A 15,804-nucleotide genomic window follows, 5' to 3' on the forward strand; every position below is an offset into this window, starting at 1 on the left:
GTGGGAACAGGGCACCAAGAACAGTCACAGTTGGCACCCCAGGAATTCACAGCATTTTCTTGGGTTATGCGCATACACGGCTCCAAGGGTGGTGATAACACACTTAATTCCAGAATGAGCAAACAATTCAAGGAATGACCACAAAAGAACTAAAGGGAAAATGTGTCTGGAGACTGAAAGCTCCAGGAACCCTCTTCTTTCTTCTGATGGAGAAAGGACTTCCCTTTCAAACAATGGCTAGATGGTTTGACACCAGTCAGCCCACTTGGGCAAACAGGTATATAGATGCCCCATAGGGTGTGGTTACAAATACAAAGTCAGTTCTGGACTATTTATAGAGTTCATTAATTTCCATGTCTGGTGGGGCTTGCTTGACCCCTGCACACTAAAAGCCCCCAAAACCACCTCAGAAAGAACCACTATGGACCCCCCCCCCCCACTGCTTTATTCCTTGGAAAAGGACAGAAATTAGAGAATGCAAATTCAGAAATATAAAAAGTCAGCATCTGGGGGCGCCTGGGTGATTCAGTCAGTTAAGCATTTGCCTTTGTTTCAGGTCATGATCCTGGGGTCCTGGGATTGAGCCCCACATTGGGCTCCTTGCTCAGCAGGGAGTCTGCTTCTCCTTCTCCCTCTGTCTGTGGCTCACCTTGCTTGTGCTATCTCCTTCTCTTTCTGTCAAATAAATAAATAAAATCTTAGGGGGAAAAAAAGGCAGCATGTACCACCATCCCCAATTGAGTGACCTGGCTGGACAGTTGGGAACTTTCAGTGGGCAGATGCTATGGCATGGCCAAGTGTGCTCAGACCAAAACCCCACAGAATTTTGGGCCAGGACTAGGCAGGACTAGTGAAGTCAGCCCCAGTCCCGGCCAGTCAGGGCCAGAGACTTTATAATTCATAAGATCCTTTTGCTTCTAAATCACACATGGGTTTGTCCAGTTCTCCCTGGCAGTATCTGGCAGTTCAAGCTAGGGCCAAGGGGAAGCTAAGAAGGCCAGAAGTTGAACTTAGCACTTGGGTAAAAGCAATAGGTTTTCTGCCACATTTTGGTTCACAGCTCTGTGCAGAGAACACAGAGGCTTCTCTCAGGAAGATTCCCGTAGGCCTTCAACCTGGCCCCTGGGCCTTCACAAGTTGCACAAGCAAAACCAAGCCACCCAAGGGCTCCAAAAGAAACTTGATTCTGAAAAGGAAACCAACATTTCACAAGGGACACGCTTGGGCTTTGTCTCCCTGGGTCAAGTAGCAACCCACCTGGCTATCCCTCTCAATCTTTTTGCCTTTTCCCTGAAACAGAGTAGACCCCTCTAAAGGAAAGAATATAGGCCAAGGGTAGAATGGGCTGCACAAATCAATCAGGGGCAGCCCCAATCAATGTGGGGCAGTGGGAGGGCCAGCTTTCTGCTGCTCTGTTCTGTGGAAGCACACTGCGCCCTAATAGTGGTATGAGAGAGTCCTGACACCCATTTCGTCTCACAACACATTTCAACACCTGCTGTTGTCAGAGCAGGTATAAATGCAGCTCAGAACAGAGTCTCCCTTGCTGAAAGGAGACATCATCTGGTTTTTCACTCACAGACAGCCCCCTAGGCTGCTGGTCTCAGCACTTTCTATAAAAAGTTCTAAAACAGAAGGACTTAAAGGAAACCCCATACATGGGACACTAAGAGAGAGCTATCTGACAATCTGGGAAGGCCTCTTCTTTCAATCACAAAATGTATTTTCCTACAACCTTCCACCATGAGAGACCTCCCCACATTACTTTCCTCTGCTAGTTTTTGTTTCTCAAGGATTAAGGATACAAATTCTAGAACGAGATGTCCTAGTTCTGAATCCCAACTCTGCTATTCCTGGTTCTGTGGTCTGGGGCAAGTTTTCCCACCTCCCTCTCTGGGTTCAGTTTTTGGGTCTGTAAAATGAGAAAGACAACAGCCACTCCATGGGGTTGGTGGAAGCATGCACTGATATATATATATATATATATATATATATATATATATATATATAAAATTTTATATTAACTCAGATGAAAAACCAATAAAGATGAACTGTTGATACTGAAACTGTCTTTTTTTTTTTTAAAAGATTTTATTTATTTACTTGACAGAGATCACAAGCAGGCAGAGAGGCAGGCAGAAACAGAGAGGGGGGAAGCAAGCTCCGTGCTGAACAGAGAGCCTGATGTGGGGCTAGATCCCAGGACCCTGGGATCATGACCTGAGCCGAAGGCAGAGGCTTTAACCCACTGAGCCACCCAGGCGCCCCCTGAAACTGTCTTTAATTGAAAATAAAAATAGATGATAGCTGGAAGCAGAAGAATGTTATATATTATTAAAAAGCAAAAAAGGAAAAAAAGGCAAAGGTGCTATGGAGAACCTAGAACCCATGTTTTTAGCAGCTGCATGTTGCAGTGATCAGAGACAGAGAAAGGAAACGGGGAAAAAAAAAAAAAAGATTTACTGTATAATGACCAAGATCTTGACATGAGGAAGGCCAGGGGTCTCATGCTTACAGTTGACTGAGCCAGGAGTCGCCCCGCAAAGGGGGGCTACTGCATCAAGTACTCTAATTCTTATTTTCCGTGCCCCAACTTGATCTTAGAGAGAAAAAAATCACAAATAAAGCACACTGAAGCCATTTTCTTCCTCAATCACTTTGAGAGTGGCAGCTCACGTATATACACTATGGGGAAAGAGAGGTCCCCTTCCTGCTGTGTAAACATAAGCCACCCCTTGGTTGAATCAGGGGGAGGAAAGCCCCAGGCCACCCTCTACTCCAACTGACTTTGCCTGTAAAAGCCAGACATTTGGTACATGAGCTCTCCTCTTGCCCCAAACAGTCTGCACGCTATCTGGAAAGGTTAATGACATTTGTTTATTTCTCACTTGGAGATTCAGGCTCAGGTCCAGTCTTAAGGTTTCCATTTAAATGCAGAGCAATATTTCCCCTGCAGGAAAGAGCAGCTGGATCAGGAGGGCGTAAATGTCTTACTTCACATAAATAAAAGGAGATTGGCCTGGAATAGAAAAGAGTGAACTATAAAAAGTGTTTGGTCACATTAAAAAAAACAGGGGGCAAAAAAAGAAAAAAATCCACAAAATTTTCCTTGGTGGCTTCCTCCTGCTTCCCCAGTTTTCAAGTTTTTAAACTGTGTCCTGATGACTTACCAAGTAGAGACAGGGCTCACTGGGAAATGAGAGAACCTGGAATAAAGACAACCCTATGGTACTGCAGCCTAATATGACCTGATATAATATCCCAGCTCTATCTGGACCCAGGGTAGGGAGGGGAAAGGAAGTGACAGAGAAAACGATGGGTCCAGCCATACCTCAGTAAATGCTGGGGATTTCAACTGTTCTTATCTGACTTCACCAAACACAAGATCATGACCACCATGGGTCTACGGAGCTCCCAGGTGTCGCTTGTAAAAATTCACAAAGATTGGAGGTTGACATAAGATGGGCAGTGCCATCCAGGACTCAAGTCTCACTGCATCTAAAGCCCTAGAAGGAGTGAATCAGGGCTTTCACTGAAGTGACACCAATAGGAGCAGTGACTCTCTAAGACAGTTGGGCTGGGCTGCTCAGGCAGGCTGAGTAGGGCTGTTAGTGACAAAAGCTGGCCGGCAAAGTGGCTGGTGAGTAACAGATGGCTGATCAGACTTTGAATTACAAAAAAGAAAACTTCACAATGTATTTTGGCCCCCTTACCAAGTTTCTGGATCTGACATACCAGAGTAGACTTTAGAATACATTAGATAATAGTCTGGCTGGTCTTTGAAAACAAACCCTCCTCAGTTGTCATGACCAATTCGTACTTGTTAGTATCGCCAGGCCCCATTTACATGGATCATGACCAAAATCCTGAATCTTCCATGATTTATCTCATTCTGTCACTCCCATTTTTAATTCATCTGTAAATCCTCTTGGCACCATCTCCAAAAATATTCTGTGTCTAACAAGCACTTCTTATTGTTGTTACTGCCCCAAATTCAACTCATGCTTCCCCACAGACCTGCCTAACTTGTCTCCCTGCCACCATCTGTCTCCATAGGGTGCCTTTCCCCGCAGGGTAGTTTGAGTAAATTTCCCAAAGTATAAATTAGGTAATGTCATTCTATAGCCTACAACTCTCCAATGGCTCCCCATTTCACCCAAATTCCACCATGATCTGATTCCAACCAGAGCTCTCTCTCAGCCACACTCTGCCTTTGTAGGTTCTTCCAAATGGACCCTTTTCCTGATCCACACACATACCACACTTGTTTCTGTCTGAAGACCCACTACTCTTTCCCAGATTTGCATATGGAGTTGCCTTCATGATCTGGGGTTTCTTTGACACCCTTCTCCAGACCACCCTTCCCAAAGCTCCTCCTCTACCTTTCCCACCAGTCACCCCATATCCCAATGCACTGTATTCAAGAACTTCTTGTTTTGTATTATTACATCATCATTTATGGTTTACTTGCTCTTTGCCTGGGTTTCCTACTGGTCTATGAGCTCTAGAAAGAAAGGAAACTTTCTTCTCTTATTGACCTCTGTAGGCCCTGTGCCTATATATAACAGGCAGTGAATGGATCCAAGAATTGAAGTCCACGTAAAAATCACTAATTAGATTTCATGACTTTGTCTCAAGTTCTTCCTGAAGAGTTTCTACTGTTTCAATCCACCTCACCTTTGGGGTTCTTGGCGGCAAGTTGGGACATTCATCCCTGCATCTGTCTAAGCCTGAACACCTATCAAACAGTTCCTGAGCATGTTTGTGCCAGGCCAGGGGGCACCGTGAACTGTATCTCTGATTCATATATCCATCCTCCCCCACCCCACATCAGTGTATCAGTCAGTCATTCATCAAAGGTTGATGGAGTGTTTACCATATGTGGGTAGAACTCTTGGTGCTGCAGATACAGCTGGAATTAGGTGGAGCCAGGCCGGGCCCTCAGGGAACTCCCACCATGCACCATGATTCCCTACTGGCAGGAAAGAGTTTCCCTACAATTCTGAAGCCTCCTCCTGCATTTCATGGTGGATGGGGATGGTGGTGGTCACTGCATACACCCTTCTGGCTCTGCTTGGCATTGGTGTATCCTTATTCTACCCTGCAAGCTTGGCAGACAAACCTTTTACACTGTCCTAGGGCAAGAACTGTCTATCTGCTTGTGGGGCATGTTTCCTCTGTTCAGAGAGACTCAGATGTTCAAAACAGTGCCCAGAACCAATCTTCATTGTAGATGTTACCATTTTCTTCATGGAGTGGAAAGCAGAAGTATTTTCTCATTCACATTGAACTATCAACACTTACAAAGGGACTTTTCCTGGAAGCCCTTTATAAATCAGTATTTCTTCTCCCATCTTCTCTCTGTGACCCTTACTTTGCTTTATTTTCTTCCGAGCATTGACCACCACCTGGCATAACATATCATGTCCTCATTTAATTCCCTCACCATCTCAAACTCTATCAATCTGTCTGCCTATCTGTCATCTATCTAATGCATCAATCCGTTATCTGTGTTGGGTATTTAAGATCCCACAGCCCACTACTAGAATGTAATTTTTTCCCCTAGTATCTCTTCAGTGCCTAGAATATACTAGGCACTCAGTAAACATTTGTTGCATCAACGAATGAACTAACCAAAGAAGGAATGAAATAAAAACATTTCCTCCCAGAACACAATCAATGGATTATTACCCTGGCTTTAAATTCATAGATGGCAATACGAAGAGACAAACCACCTTTAATTAATGTTATTGTGTAGATATGCCCGAGATCATAAGTACTGGGGGTTCACGGTGTCAGGGGCTGACCATGGCTCATGCCATGGACACTCTGAACATAGCTGCTGGGATCCAAAACATGAAATCTGGTCTGTTCTGTACAGCACATGCAGTGCCGTATGTGTTGGGGTGGTGGTGGAGCAAGTGCTAAGACCAGGAAGGATTCTGGTGCCCACCAGCAGAAGGTCTTCTTTGTCCTGCTTGCAGATACACTTTCATGACTTGCTAACATTTAACATTAAACTTGCTAACATTTTTATCATGGGAAGCTTTCCAGCAAACTTTTGCCTGGGGTGGAATTAGGTCATGATTGGAATTCCTCACCTCCCCTAGTGGCGTCTGCAGGGTCTGGCTGTGAATAAAGGGCAAGTGTCTTGGTGAGGGAATCTCTGTGTCAAGTGTTGGGGTGCCTGGGCCCCCTGGAGCTTTCATGGGATCCAAGTGTGGGTGTATAGGCCCAAGATGCCAGAATCCCCCAGAAGAATGTAAGCTCAGCAGATGCTACACACACATTCCATTTGGGGGTGATGGAGGCATTTGAGGATCCTTCGAGGGATGGTGAGGATGACTGACACACGGAAGGGAGCTTTCTGGATAAGGCTTGGTGGAAATCAGCTCTCTGAGCAAGGCTGCACCCCTGAAGCCCTAAAAGCCTCTCAGCTTTGCGGTCCTGTGACTGACACACTGCTCAGCCTCTTGGAGTTCAGTTTCTTCTTTTCTAAAAACAGTGTCCTTGTCATAGGGCTGTTGTAAGGACCAAGAGTGTTAATCTATGCAAAGTGGTGAGAACAGTGCCTGGCACATGGTTAGGGAATTTAAGAGTGCTGGTTACTGAAAAAATAAAATAAAATTAAAAAAAAAAAGAGTGCTAGTTAAAGAGAAATGCTATATAAAACAAGCATCCGTCTGTCAGAAGGGCTTTTGTCCTCCCTGCATTCATCCTCAACCTCAGGTCCAGCTGTTGGTGAGGAAGAGGGCCTGGATGGCCACAGTTTATAGCTCTTTCTGCAATTTCACTAGGGTGGCCTGGCTCTGGTTCAATTTGGCACCAGCCCACAGGGTAGATTCCTGCTAAGAGCCCCACTCATCTATACCAGGAGGCAGTGTCGGGGATGCTATATTCACTTGGACATGATCATGAAAAGAAATGCCATTTGTGCTGAAAAGATGGACTCTCTTCATGGGGTGGTGCCCATCCATGACGGGTGTAAGGTTCTGGTCTCCCTATGTGTTGAAGTCTGGCCAATACTGAGAACTCCCTTTCCAAGGATGGAGCTGGTGATCTGAAACTCCATCCCTTTTGCTCACTTTCAAGGAGCAACGTGAGACTTAATTACATGGGAGGAATGTCCATCCCTGGCTGCCAGAGTCTGGGTGCCATTTCTGAAGGGGTGCATCTCAGCTCTCAGTGACTGCTATACAGAAAGTCATGCTGGATGAAGAGAGGTGACCTCTGCATTTTCTCCCACATAACTCGGAGTACCACTTCTGAGTACCTCTTGCAAACCCACATGCAAATAAGGAAAGAAACAAAACATGGTCAAGATCACTTTGAAACATTTTGAATGGCCTCAGGCTCTACTGATTTGGAAATGAGTGAATTGGACAGAAGGACTTAGAAGGGAGGTCCAAAGTGATGGTTAGAGGATCTCTGAACAGTGGCATTGAGGACAAAATCTCCAGTGGAAAAAAACAGGCAAAGATTTGTACAGAGTCTTCATCAAAGAAGATATTGGATGGCAAGTAAGCACATGAAAAGACGCTCACCATCATGATTGATCAGGGATCACACAAATTAGAACCACAGTAAGGTACCCCCCACCACTCATCAGAATGGCTAATATTAGAACAAAAGGAAACCAGTAACACCCGGTGCTAAGGAAGATGAGGAGCATCTGCAACCTCACATAGTATGGGAAATACAAAATGGTTTAGGTAAGTTGAAAACCTGCTAGTTTGTTCTTACTAATACACTCACCATACAACCCAGCAATCCCACTCCTTTGCAATCCATCTGAACGAAATGGAAGCATACATTCACACAAAGACCTGTGATGGATCTGTGCACTGTGTTACCACCTGCATTATACCAGCCAAGGGGAAGCAGGCACTGAGGCAGCTCATGACTCTGCCCAGGAGTCAGTTACCTGTTCTGTAAAAAGCTGTATATTTGGGGAAGAACTGATCACATTTTTAGCTCTGGAGAGAAGAAAATGGGCAGGTGGTTCTTGATTACCCTAAGCCAATTGGATTACTCTAGTTCTTTTGCCATAATGACTGGTTCAGGGATGCGTAGGTGACCCAAGATGGCCCACTCAGATTTTTGGTTGATCATGCCAGGTAGGGGATGAGAGATAGGGTGGGTGGGGAGACATTCTCCTTCACTTCTGGTCAATGCATGTGAAACTACTATGGTCATCTTTTTCCTTGAAGGATAGCCTGAGGAAGGAGTCAGAGAAGGTTAGTGATAAGAGAATCACAGAAAGTTGGCTGGAGCCCTGAGCAAACAATGCCTGATGTCCATTTTCCTCTGTATTTTTCACAGACACTGATAAATTCCCTCCATTTAGAAAGCCAGTCAGAGGTGGGGATTTTTTGTTACTTGAAATTGAAAGCCTCTGAACTAGTCTACATGTGGGTCCAGGAATGGATTTGATTTAGAGAGATCATTTCAAAAATGTAGAATAAGCCAGAGACAGGAGCCATAAGCCAAAGTCAAAGCTAAGGAAGAGATCTGGGATGAGGATGCAGAGGCCATTAGTATGGAGCAGTCCAGAGGTGGGTGGGTGACTTTAATGGAACTTGGGGCCAGGAACGAGTATGTGTCAGGGGAAAGATCAGGTATGGAGCCCTGCCCGTACCCAGCCTTGAAGGGGCAGTGGGAATAGCCAGGGAAAAGAAATGACCAGGAAACAGTGAGGGCAGACAGCCCAATATAGGATTGGGGCATCAAGTGGGGACAGTTCACGCTGCCTGGGCCAACTGCCCAATGAGGTCTGTCTCTTGCCCAAGGCCAAGCTTGGTCCATGAATCTGAGCTGAGCTGAGCCTACAGATGGGGCTCCAGCAGGTACATCTGCTCTTCCAAGTTCAGCTGATCTCAAACTAGGGCTTGGGATCTGCCTTCAAGCAAGGTCTTCCCGAGGCAGGTGGCTGGCCGATGTCACTAGAAGAAATTATTATTTCACTGGAATGTGATAGATCCAGGGACTCCAGATAGACCAGGCCCTGGCTTTTGTTTCCTCTCCCACCACGAATTATCCTCTCCTACTTAAAAAGTAAAGCAACTTGCCCCTCAAGTTTTCCAGGCATCACTCATTGTCCCTCGTGTACTTCCATCTCCTTTTCTAGGGAGAATGATAGACCTCCAGGCCCTGTTTCCAAGCATGTGGGTGGGGTTTTTCAGTTTTATCTGTTTGGTCCCTCAGCCTCTCGGGGAATCTGGATGCTTCCCAGAACTGGGAACTTAACGTGGTTGGGTTAAGTCACATGTCGGATTTTGTCTGGAGAACGATAAGCTAGAAGCCAAGGTGAACAGAGTAAACTGGGGTGCTCTGTGGGCTTCTACTGTGTTTATTAGCTTGAATCCTCCAATCTGTTTAGTGGAGTGAAAGTCTGTTGGTAGATGATGCCACCTGATTATAAAAGAAGCTTCTAGTAGAGCACTGGTTGGGCTGAGCACTTTCAACACCCATCCCAGGGCACCACCATTTGTGGACCGGTCCCTTCTTTGCCTTGGCTCACCTCCTACACTACCCACTTCTAGAGAACACAGAAACATGAACCATAATAATGCAATAACAACATCTGGGGAGTTTTAAGTCATAGGCTCCCCAGGAGGAAGGAGAATGGATTTTACAGTCAGTGATGTGGGCTCCAATCCAGGCTTCACCAGCTCAAGGTGGCCTCTCCTGCACCCAGATACCCTCTTCCTTGCTGTAAATAATGATAATACTGTCTTAAAACTCAGTAGGTAGGGCACCTGGGTGGCTCAGTTGGTTAAGCGACTGCTTTTAGCTCAGGCCTTGATCCTGGAGTGCCAGGATCGAGTCCCACATCGGGCTCCCTGCTTGGCAGAGAGTCTGCTTCTTCCACTGACCTCTCTCCTCTCATGCTCATTCTCTCTCTCATTCTCTCTCTCTCTCAAATAAATAAATAAATAAAATCTTAAAAAAAAACCTCAGTAGGTATATTTCTACAAACATTTATAAAGCACATTGTGGTGCCTGCACACTGGGGAAGTTTAATAAATGAGAGTGGGGGTTGTTTACATATATAAAAAACAGACTAAAATTATATCTAAAAATACATAATTTTATATGATATATAATATAATATATAATATTATACAATATATAATATAATATATATAATATTATATAATATATAATTATATATATGTAATTCAATCTGGTTTTTCTTATTTTTTCCATTTCTCTGCTGAAATTCCCCAGCCATTCATTTATTTTTCCCATCTGTCCCTATTTAAGATAGATATTTCAAATTCTTTTCCGCTAATTCTTGTATCTGGATCATCTGTGGTTTGCTTCTGCTGCTGCTTTCCCTTGGTTATGAGTCCTGTTCCCGCCTCCTCACAGGTTTTGGATTTTATTATGAAGAAAATTGAGAACTGAAGAATAATACTGATCCTTCCGCCACACCCCCAACAAATGTCAAGTTCTGCTCTCATTCGCTGGCTAAAGCGAGGGAGTGATTATTCATGTTTCAGGAAGTGTTCATTTGACTGGGAGTGAATGGTGGGTCACCTGTGGTGCCCCACCTCACCCACCCAGCTTCTGTAGGAAGAGCTAGTCTCCTAGTTCCAAGGGTTAGATTTGGGATTCCTCGATTTTGGGGACTGGGAGGACATGAGAGATGGCACAGATGAAATGATCTCTTTCTGCTTCTCGGTCTTGCCCTCACTTTTGTTTTTCCCAGGCAAGTTTGGGGAGGGGTGGAAAGGACTACTCTCCTCTGTTGAAAAAATTATTAGTGTATGTGATAGTCTTTCAGACACCAGGATCTCCCAGCTATCTCCAGCACCGCCAGTATCTCACCCGGCTTCATCTCTACCCTGCAAAGTTCTGGATCTTCACAGCCTTCTGCTCTGCCTACAACCAGACCTGCCAGGTCTCAGCTCACTGACAGAGGGTTCCTCTCTCTGGAAGCTAGTTCATCAAGTCTCTCCTACCTCATCTCTTCTCTGATGGTCTCATATATGAGTATGATTTTTATATTCTCCAGATTGGTTTTTGGTGTCCCCATGGGAGCCAAGGTCTTCTGTGTCCTAACTGGAAGCAGTGAGTGCCTGGAATGGTAGCTGTTATTTTTAGCACTAGAGGAAACTTCCTAAATGCAAGATGTCCTGGCCCTGAATTCTTAATAGCCAGCTTAGTTATGAAGCTTGTGTTTCATCCAGGAGAGGTGAAAATGAGACCACATAGGTGGCTTATTTTTAAAGGCTTAGTTGAGCTTCTAGCAAATGCTTTATGGGCTGCACTCCTGTCTTCCATTTCAAGTCCTTCCAAGGCCCAGCCTCTATGTCTTTTAGCTTGGAGGTTTTCTCCCGGTCAGTCCTGCCCATGTCCAGCAGGAGCAGTCCTTACCAACAATTGGTGGAGCCTGGCGGATACACACCCCAACTCCCTTTCCCTTGGGTTGGATACCTTAGAGACCTATAATCTAGATAGTCTCTCATTCCCCCAGAAGAAGTAAATCTCGGCTGCCCACAGCAGTAACTTACTTACTAATAAGCACACTTTCCTTGGCTAGTTTCTCTTCCTGGCTTCACTGACTCCCTCCTTGGCATGTCCTGGGATCACTTTCCAGATCAACTACCTGTCTAGGAATTGTTGCTTAGACTCTCCTGTGGAAACCCAACTGAAGACAGGTTTCAGTTCAGATGTGCAACCTCTGGGTGCTACTTTGGTTTGTGTAAAGGGGCCAACACGGATAGGGTGTCATTTGGAGAAAGGTGAAGTCAGCCAAGGTTAGATGCACCTTGCCAGGGATCATCAGGCCCATTTTGAGAATGCCAGGAGAGCTGATGCTGGAGCTCTTTAAACTGGAATATGAACATCTTAATCTGGAATGCACTTAAACGGTTTACTTTCTCTTTGCACTTATGTCTTTAAAGCCCAACATGTGCTGGATGGTGGACTTAAATTCATAAGTACATTGTTTCACAAAATTGGCATGAAGTTCTTGCCACACAATATGCAAAATACATTAGTATGTTGTACTGAGAGCTTGGTGTTCTCTCTCTTACTATTTTTTGTTTTTAAATAAAGCAAGCTTGTAGGACTACAGCCCTGTACATGTCTTGTGGGGATGCCAAGGACTGCTCTAAAAGCCACTTTCTAAGAAGCAATTTTCTTCTTGTCCCATAAAACTCCCCAAAGCACCTTAGGCGAACACCAGAGCACTGGGTATGTTTGCAAACTGCAAATACGGCAGACATTTAATTACATCGAATTCATCAGAACCCTAATTGAGACAGGAACTCAAAGCTTACTGCTTAATTACTTTGATTTCAGATGAGTAACAGACTTGGTCATGAGCAGCCCTTCAGGCCAGAATACATTAGAAAGAGGCCTGCGGGCACTCTCAGGGAATTCTCCCAGCCAAATGAAAGTGTGGGGCCACATAAATAACTATGCTAAGTGAGACCCATGATTGGATTTATTAATCAGTTCAATTCCCAGTGTCCATCCCTTGCTGCAGTGTTCCACAGCATTGGCCCACCACCTGGGAATGCTTCTCCGGGTGGAAGGCAGGATTCATTTCTCACCCATTTTTCCTTTCCCTGTCCATGATGAGACAGCCTGGAGGCAAAGCCTGGTCTTCTGAGACCACCCTTCTGTCTGCATCTTCTCATTTTGATTTTCATTTAGAAGAACTTCTTCCTGACCTTCCCTTCCTTCCTCACCTGGCACCCCGTGGATGTTCCACTAGTTAGGAGAGTCCACCAACTTCTTGGCCAAAGGATCACGGTGGGATTCGGAGGTGAGGACCCCAAGGATCGTTACTCTTCTGAGAGCCGATGGTGGCATCTTCTATTGAGTATTTGCCGGGTGGGCTGGCTGCTGCTTAATGCTGAACCTGTTCTGTTTCACCCGTATGGCGATGCTACATGGTAGGTGGGCTTAGAGCCACCTGCTCCATAGATTTGAAAACAGGCTCAGAGGAGCGATAAAGTCACTCCACCAGGATTTCATGGCCAGCAAAGGGCAGAGTCGGGATTCAAACCAGTTGGGATTCAAACCCAGGCCAGTTTGAGTCCCGAGACCCATGTTATTTCCTGAAACATAATTTTCCTCCCTCTGCAAAGACTTCTGGGATTCTACAAACTGCTGGAAGAAGAGAGGTGGATGGCCTTAGCCATCTCCAAATGGGCAGAAGACAAGGAGAAACAGAAGGAAGTGCTGGCAACCAGAATCATCACATGGGCGACTTCGAACAACATCGAGACGGCTACTTCTCTCTGCTTGCAGGGACCTTCCAGGTTGAAGTTCAGGAAGCAATCTGCCTTTTAAGCTGGTGTTCTAACCAAGCCAGTGATTGACCACATTGCTAATAAATTATGAATACAAATGAATGCAAACCACTTCATATGTAATTAGTTGCCTGGCATTTACTGGGTACCTCCCAGTCATTTGTTTCATTTCTTTACTTGGCTTCTCCCCCTTTGGGCTCGCCTTTCCATCATGCTGCAGGTACAAATGACTAATGCTCTAATGACAATGAGAATAATGGCCAGGCTAATAATCATACTGTTAATGGTGACAATGCTAATTAAGAGAGTGTGAATGGCAACAGCCTCTTCTGAGGATGTGACTATTCATCTCCGCAAGGCAACGAGAAGACGGACAAGACGAGATCCACGCAAGCACAAATGGCACCAAAGGCAAAGACAGAGACCTGTTTTTCGGTTTTTGAGTTGGGGGGGGGGGCACTAACTATATTTATAGGTTTAAAAAAAACCCATATTGTGGGTCCACACAATCTAAGACAAGAGATGATGGGTCAAAATGTTGAGAAAAAAGAAAATGTCAGTCTAGCAAGTTGGGCAGAACTCAACCACCACGTATGGACATGTCTGCAGGCTCTGGAGCACATTCCTGGTGACATCGAGGTGTCCCTCTGCCTGTTACCCACAAGCAGTCAACCCATCAGGCAATCTGAACACACTGACGGGCATAAAATGATGGCAGTGAGAAATGGGCAGTGGAGAAGTGCTCCAGGTGCCTCCTGCAGACTCTCCAGTCTGTATTAGAGGGACAGGCAGGGTGGGTGCCCCTGGCCGGCTTACTGGACAGCACAGGGGCCCAGAAAAGGGTGTGGAAGAAGGTTCAAAGGCACTTTCTTTCGCCTTCAGACCAGCTAACCACCTCTAGTAGGACCCTGTGTCCTCACAGTGAGGGAATTGGTTAGGATTACCAGGCTCCTCAATAAAGCAGGGGGAGTGCCCTAAATGGGCTTCTAGAAGGTGCTTTTCCTAGAAGATATTCAAGCCCAGGTGTCTGGGCAGAGCTCAGGATCAACGCTCCCATGAGGGGATTAGGATGTCAGAGCTGGCAAACACATGGGTGCCTCAGCATTGCCTGAGGCCACCAGTGAGCCTTGCACTTAGGTGACTTCTGGGTGTCTTCCTAAGGTTTTCCAAAACAGACACCAGACCCCATGACAGTCTCTGGAAGTAGAACAGCCTCCAGAGACAAAACACAGGCATGCAAAACCCCTCAGGATCCCAGAACGAAGCTAAAGTAACCACAAAAATAAATGGCTTGATGGCTATCCCAAAATACCATCCTATGCTGTGATGGCAGCAAATGGTTTTTAGCAGAAAACGAAAATCCGTCATTTCCTCCCTCTCTCTCTCCCTCACTTCCTTTATCGCCAGTGAGGCAAAGCCATACCATAAATTGTTTTAGGTCATTCCAGTCCAGATCATGACATTCAAAATGAGCTGGACATCTTCAGATCCGTAGCCTGTACCTTCAGGCTGGTCAATTATTTATGTGGACCCAGGTGTTCTGTAAGCCATCAGCATGGAGACCAAACAATGGTGCCTGACAGTTTCCAGTCCCAGTTGGGCACCCTACTGGGGTGTGAGATCCCATGTCACTGCTGCCCGGGGCCACTGGCCCCCACCTCCACGCTGTCCCCTCTGACCCCATGCCACGTCCCACCGCCGGCCTCACCTGCCCAGCAAAGAGCCCGCAGACACCGATGATGCACAGGATATTAAATACCGCAGAGCCCACGATGGTCCCGACTCCCACGTCGCCCTTGGTGATGAAGACCCCTGAAACAGACCTGAGGTCAGCCTGGTTGTTGTGGCCAGTTATCCTCATGCAAGTGTGGGGAAGTGTTCACAAGTATTAGCTAGACCGTTCTCAGGGTCCACGGGAAAAGGCCGAGGATGGGAGAGAGTTTTAAAATCTGCACTGGGGCTATTGTTCCGTGGGGGCACTGGCACAGGAACTGGGGCACGCTTGTGCAAAGTGAAAGTGTCTCTTAAGTAAAAGAATGACAGCAACCACAGTGGGGCGGGAAGACGCGTGTTCTGCTCCTTGGAGTCTCAAGAGTCTCATTTCCTATTTGCCAACCCACTGCAAGGCTGTCTGTCCCCATAGCCCTTGCCCTCAAGAGAGGGCAGGGCTGAGAGATGTTCCCAGGTTATCACCTACCTATGACGGATGTGAACAGCTCTGGGGCCGAACTGCCTGCTGCCATGAACGTGGCCCCAGCCACATCTTCACTGAGGTGCAGGCGCTACAGAGGAGCAAGGACAAAGCACAGGTGAGTTGGGACTCCCCTGAGAACAGAGGCGATCATGACTCCTGAGGTTCTGAGCTCCGGGCCTCCCAGAACCGTCCCCCTCCCACAGCTGGACCTTTATTGCACCATCCCCTGCTGGGACACAGCTCCCCTGGCCATCCTCCTCAAAGCTCTGTGAGTTAAAGGTTCTTGACAAGATGTAGGAATCCCCAACCCAGGAGCCCCAGGTGGTGTGCAGATAACAG

At 46.2% G+C, this 15,804-nt stretch overlaps 1 protein-coding gene across 1 annotated transcript in view; it reads right to left on the reverse strand.

The window, feature by feature from the left end:
* The window catches only part of SLC24A3 (solute carrier family 24 member 3), a 486,207-nt gene that overhangs the window by 120,518 nt on the left and 349,885 nt on the right, over positions 1-15,804 (reverse strand). Inside the window, exons 5-6 of the mRNA XM_082743162.1 lie at positions 15,469-15,553; positions 14,980-15,083 (exon numbers count right to left, since the gene is read on the reverse strand). Of these exons, the coding sequence (XP_082599288.1) occupies positions 14,980-15,083; positions 15,469-15,553 (189 nt within the window). The remainder of the gene's footprint in view (positions 1-14,979; positions 15,084-15,468; positions 15,554-15,804) is intronic.

The sequence above is a fragment of the Mustela nivalis genome, assembly GCF_964662115.1.
Source record: "Mustela nivalis genome assembly, chromosome: 8".
Taxonomy (NCBI): domain Eukaryota; kingdom Metazoa; phylum Chordata; class Mammalia; order Carnivora; family Mustelidae; genus Mustela; species Mustela nivalis.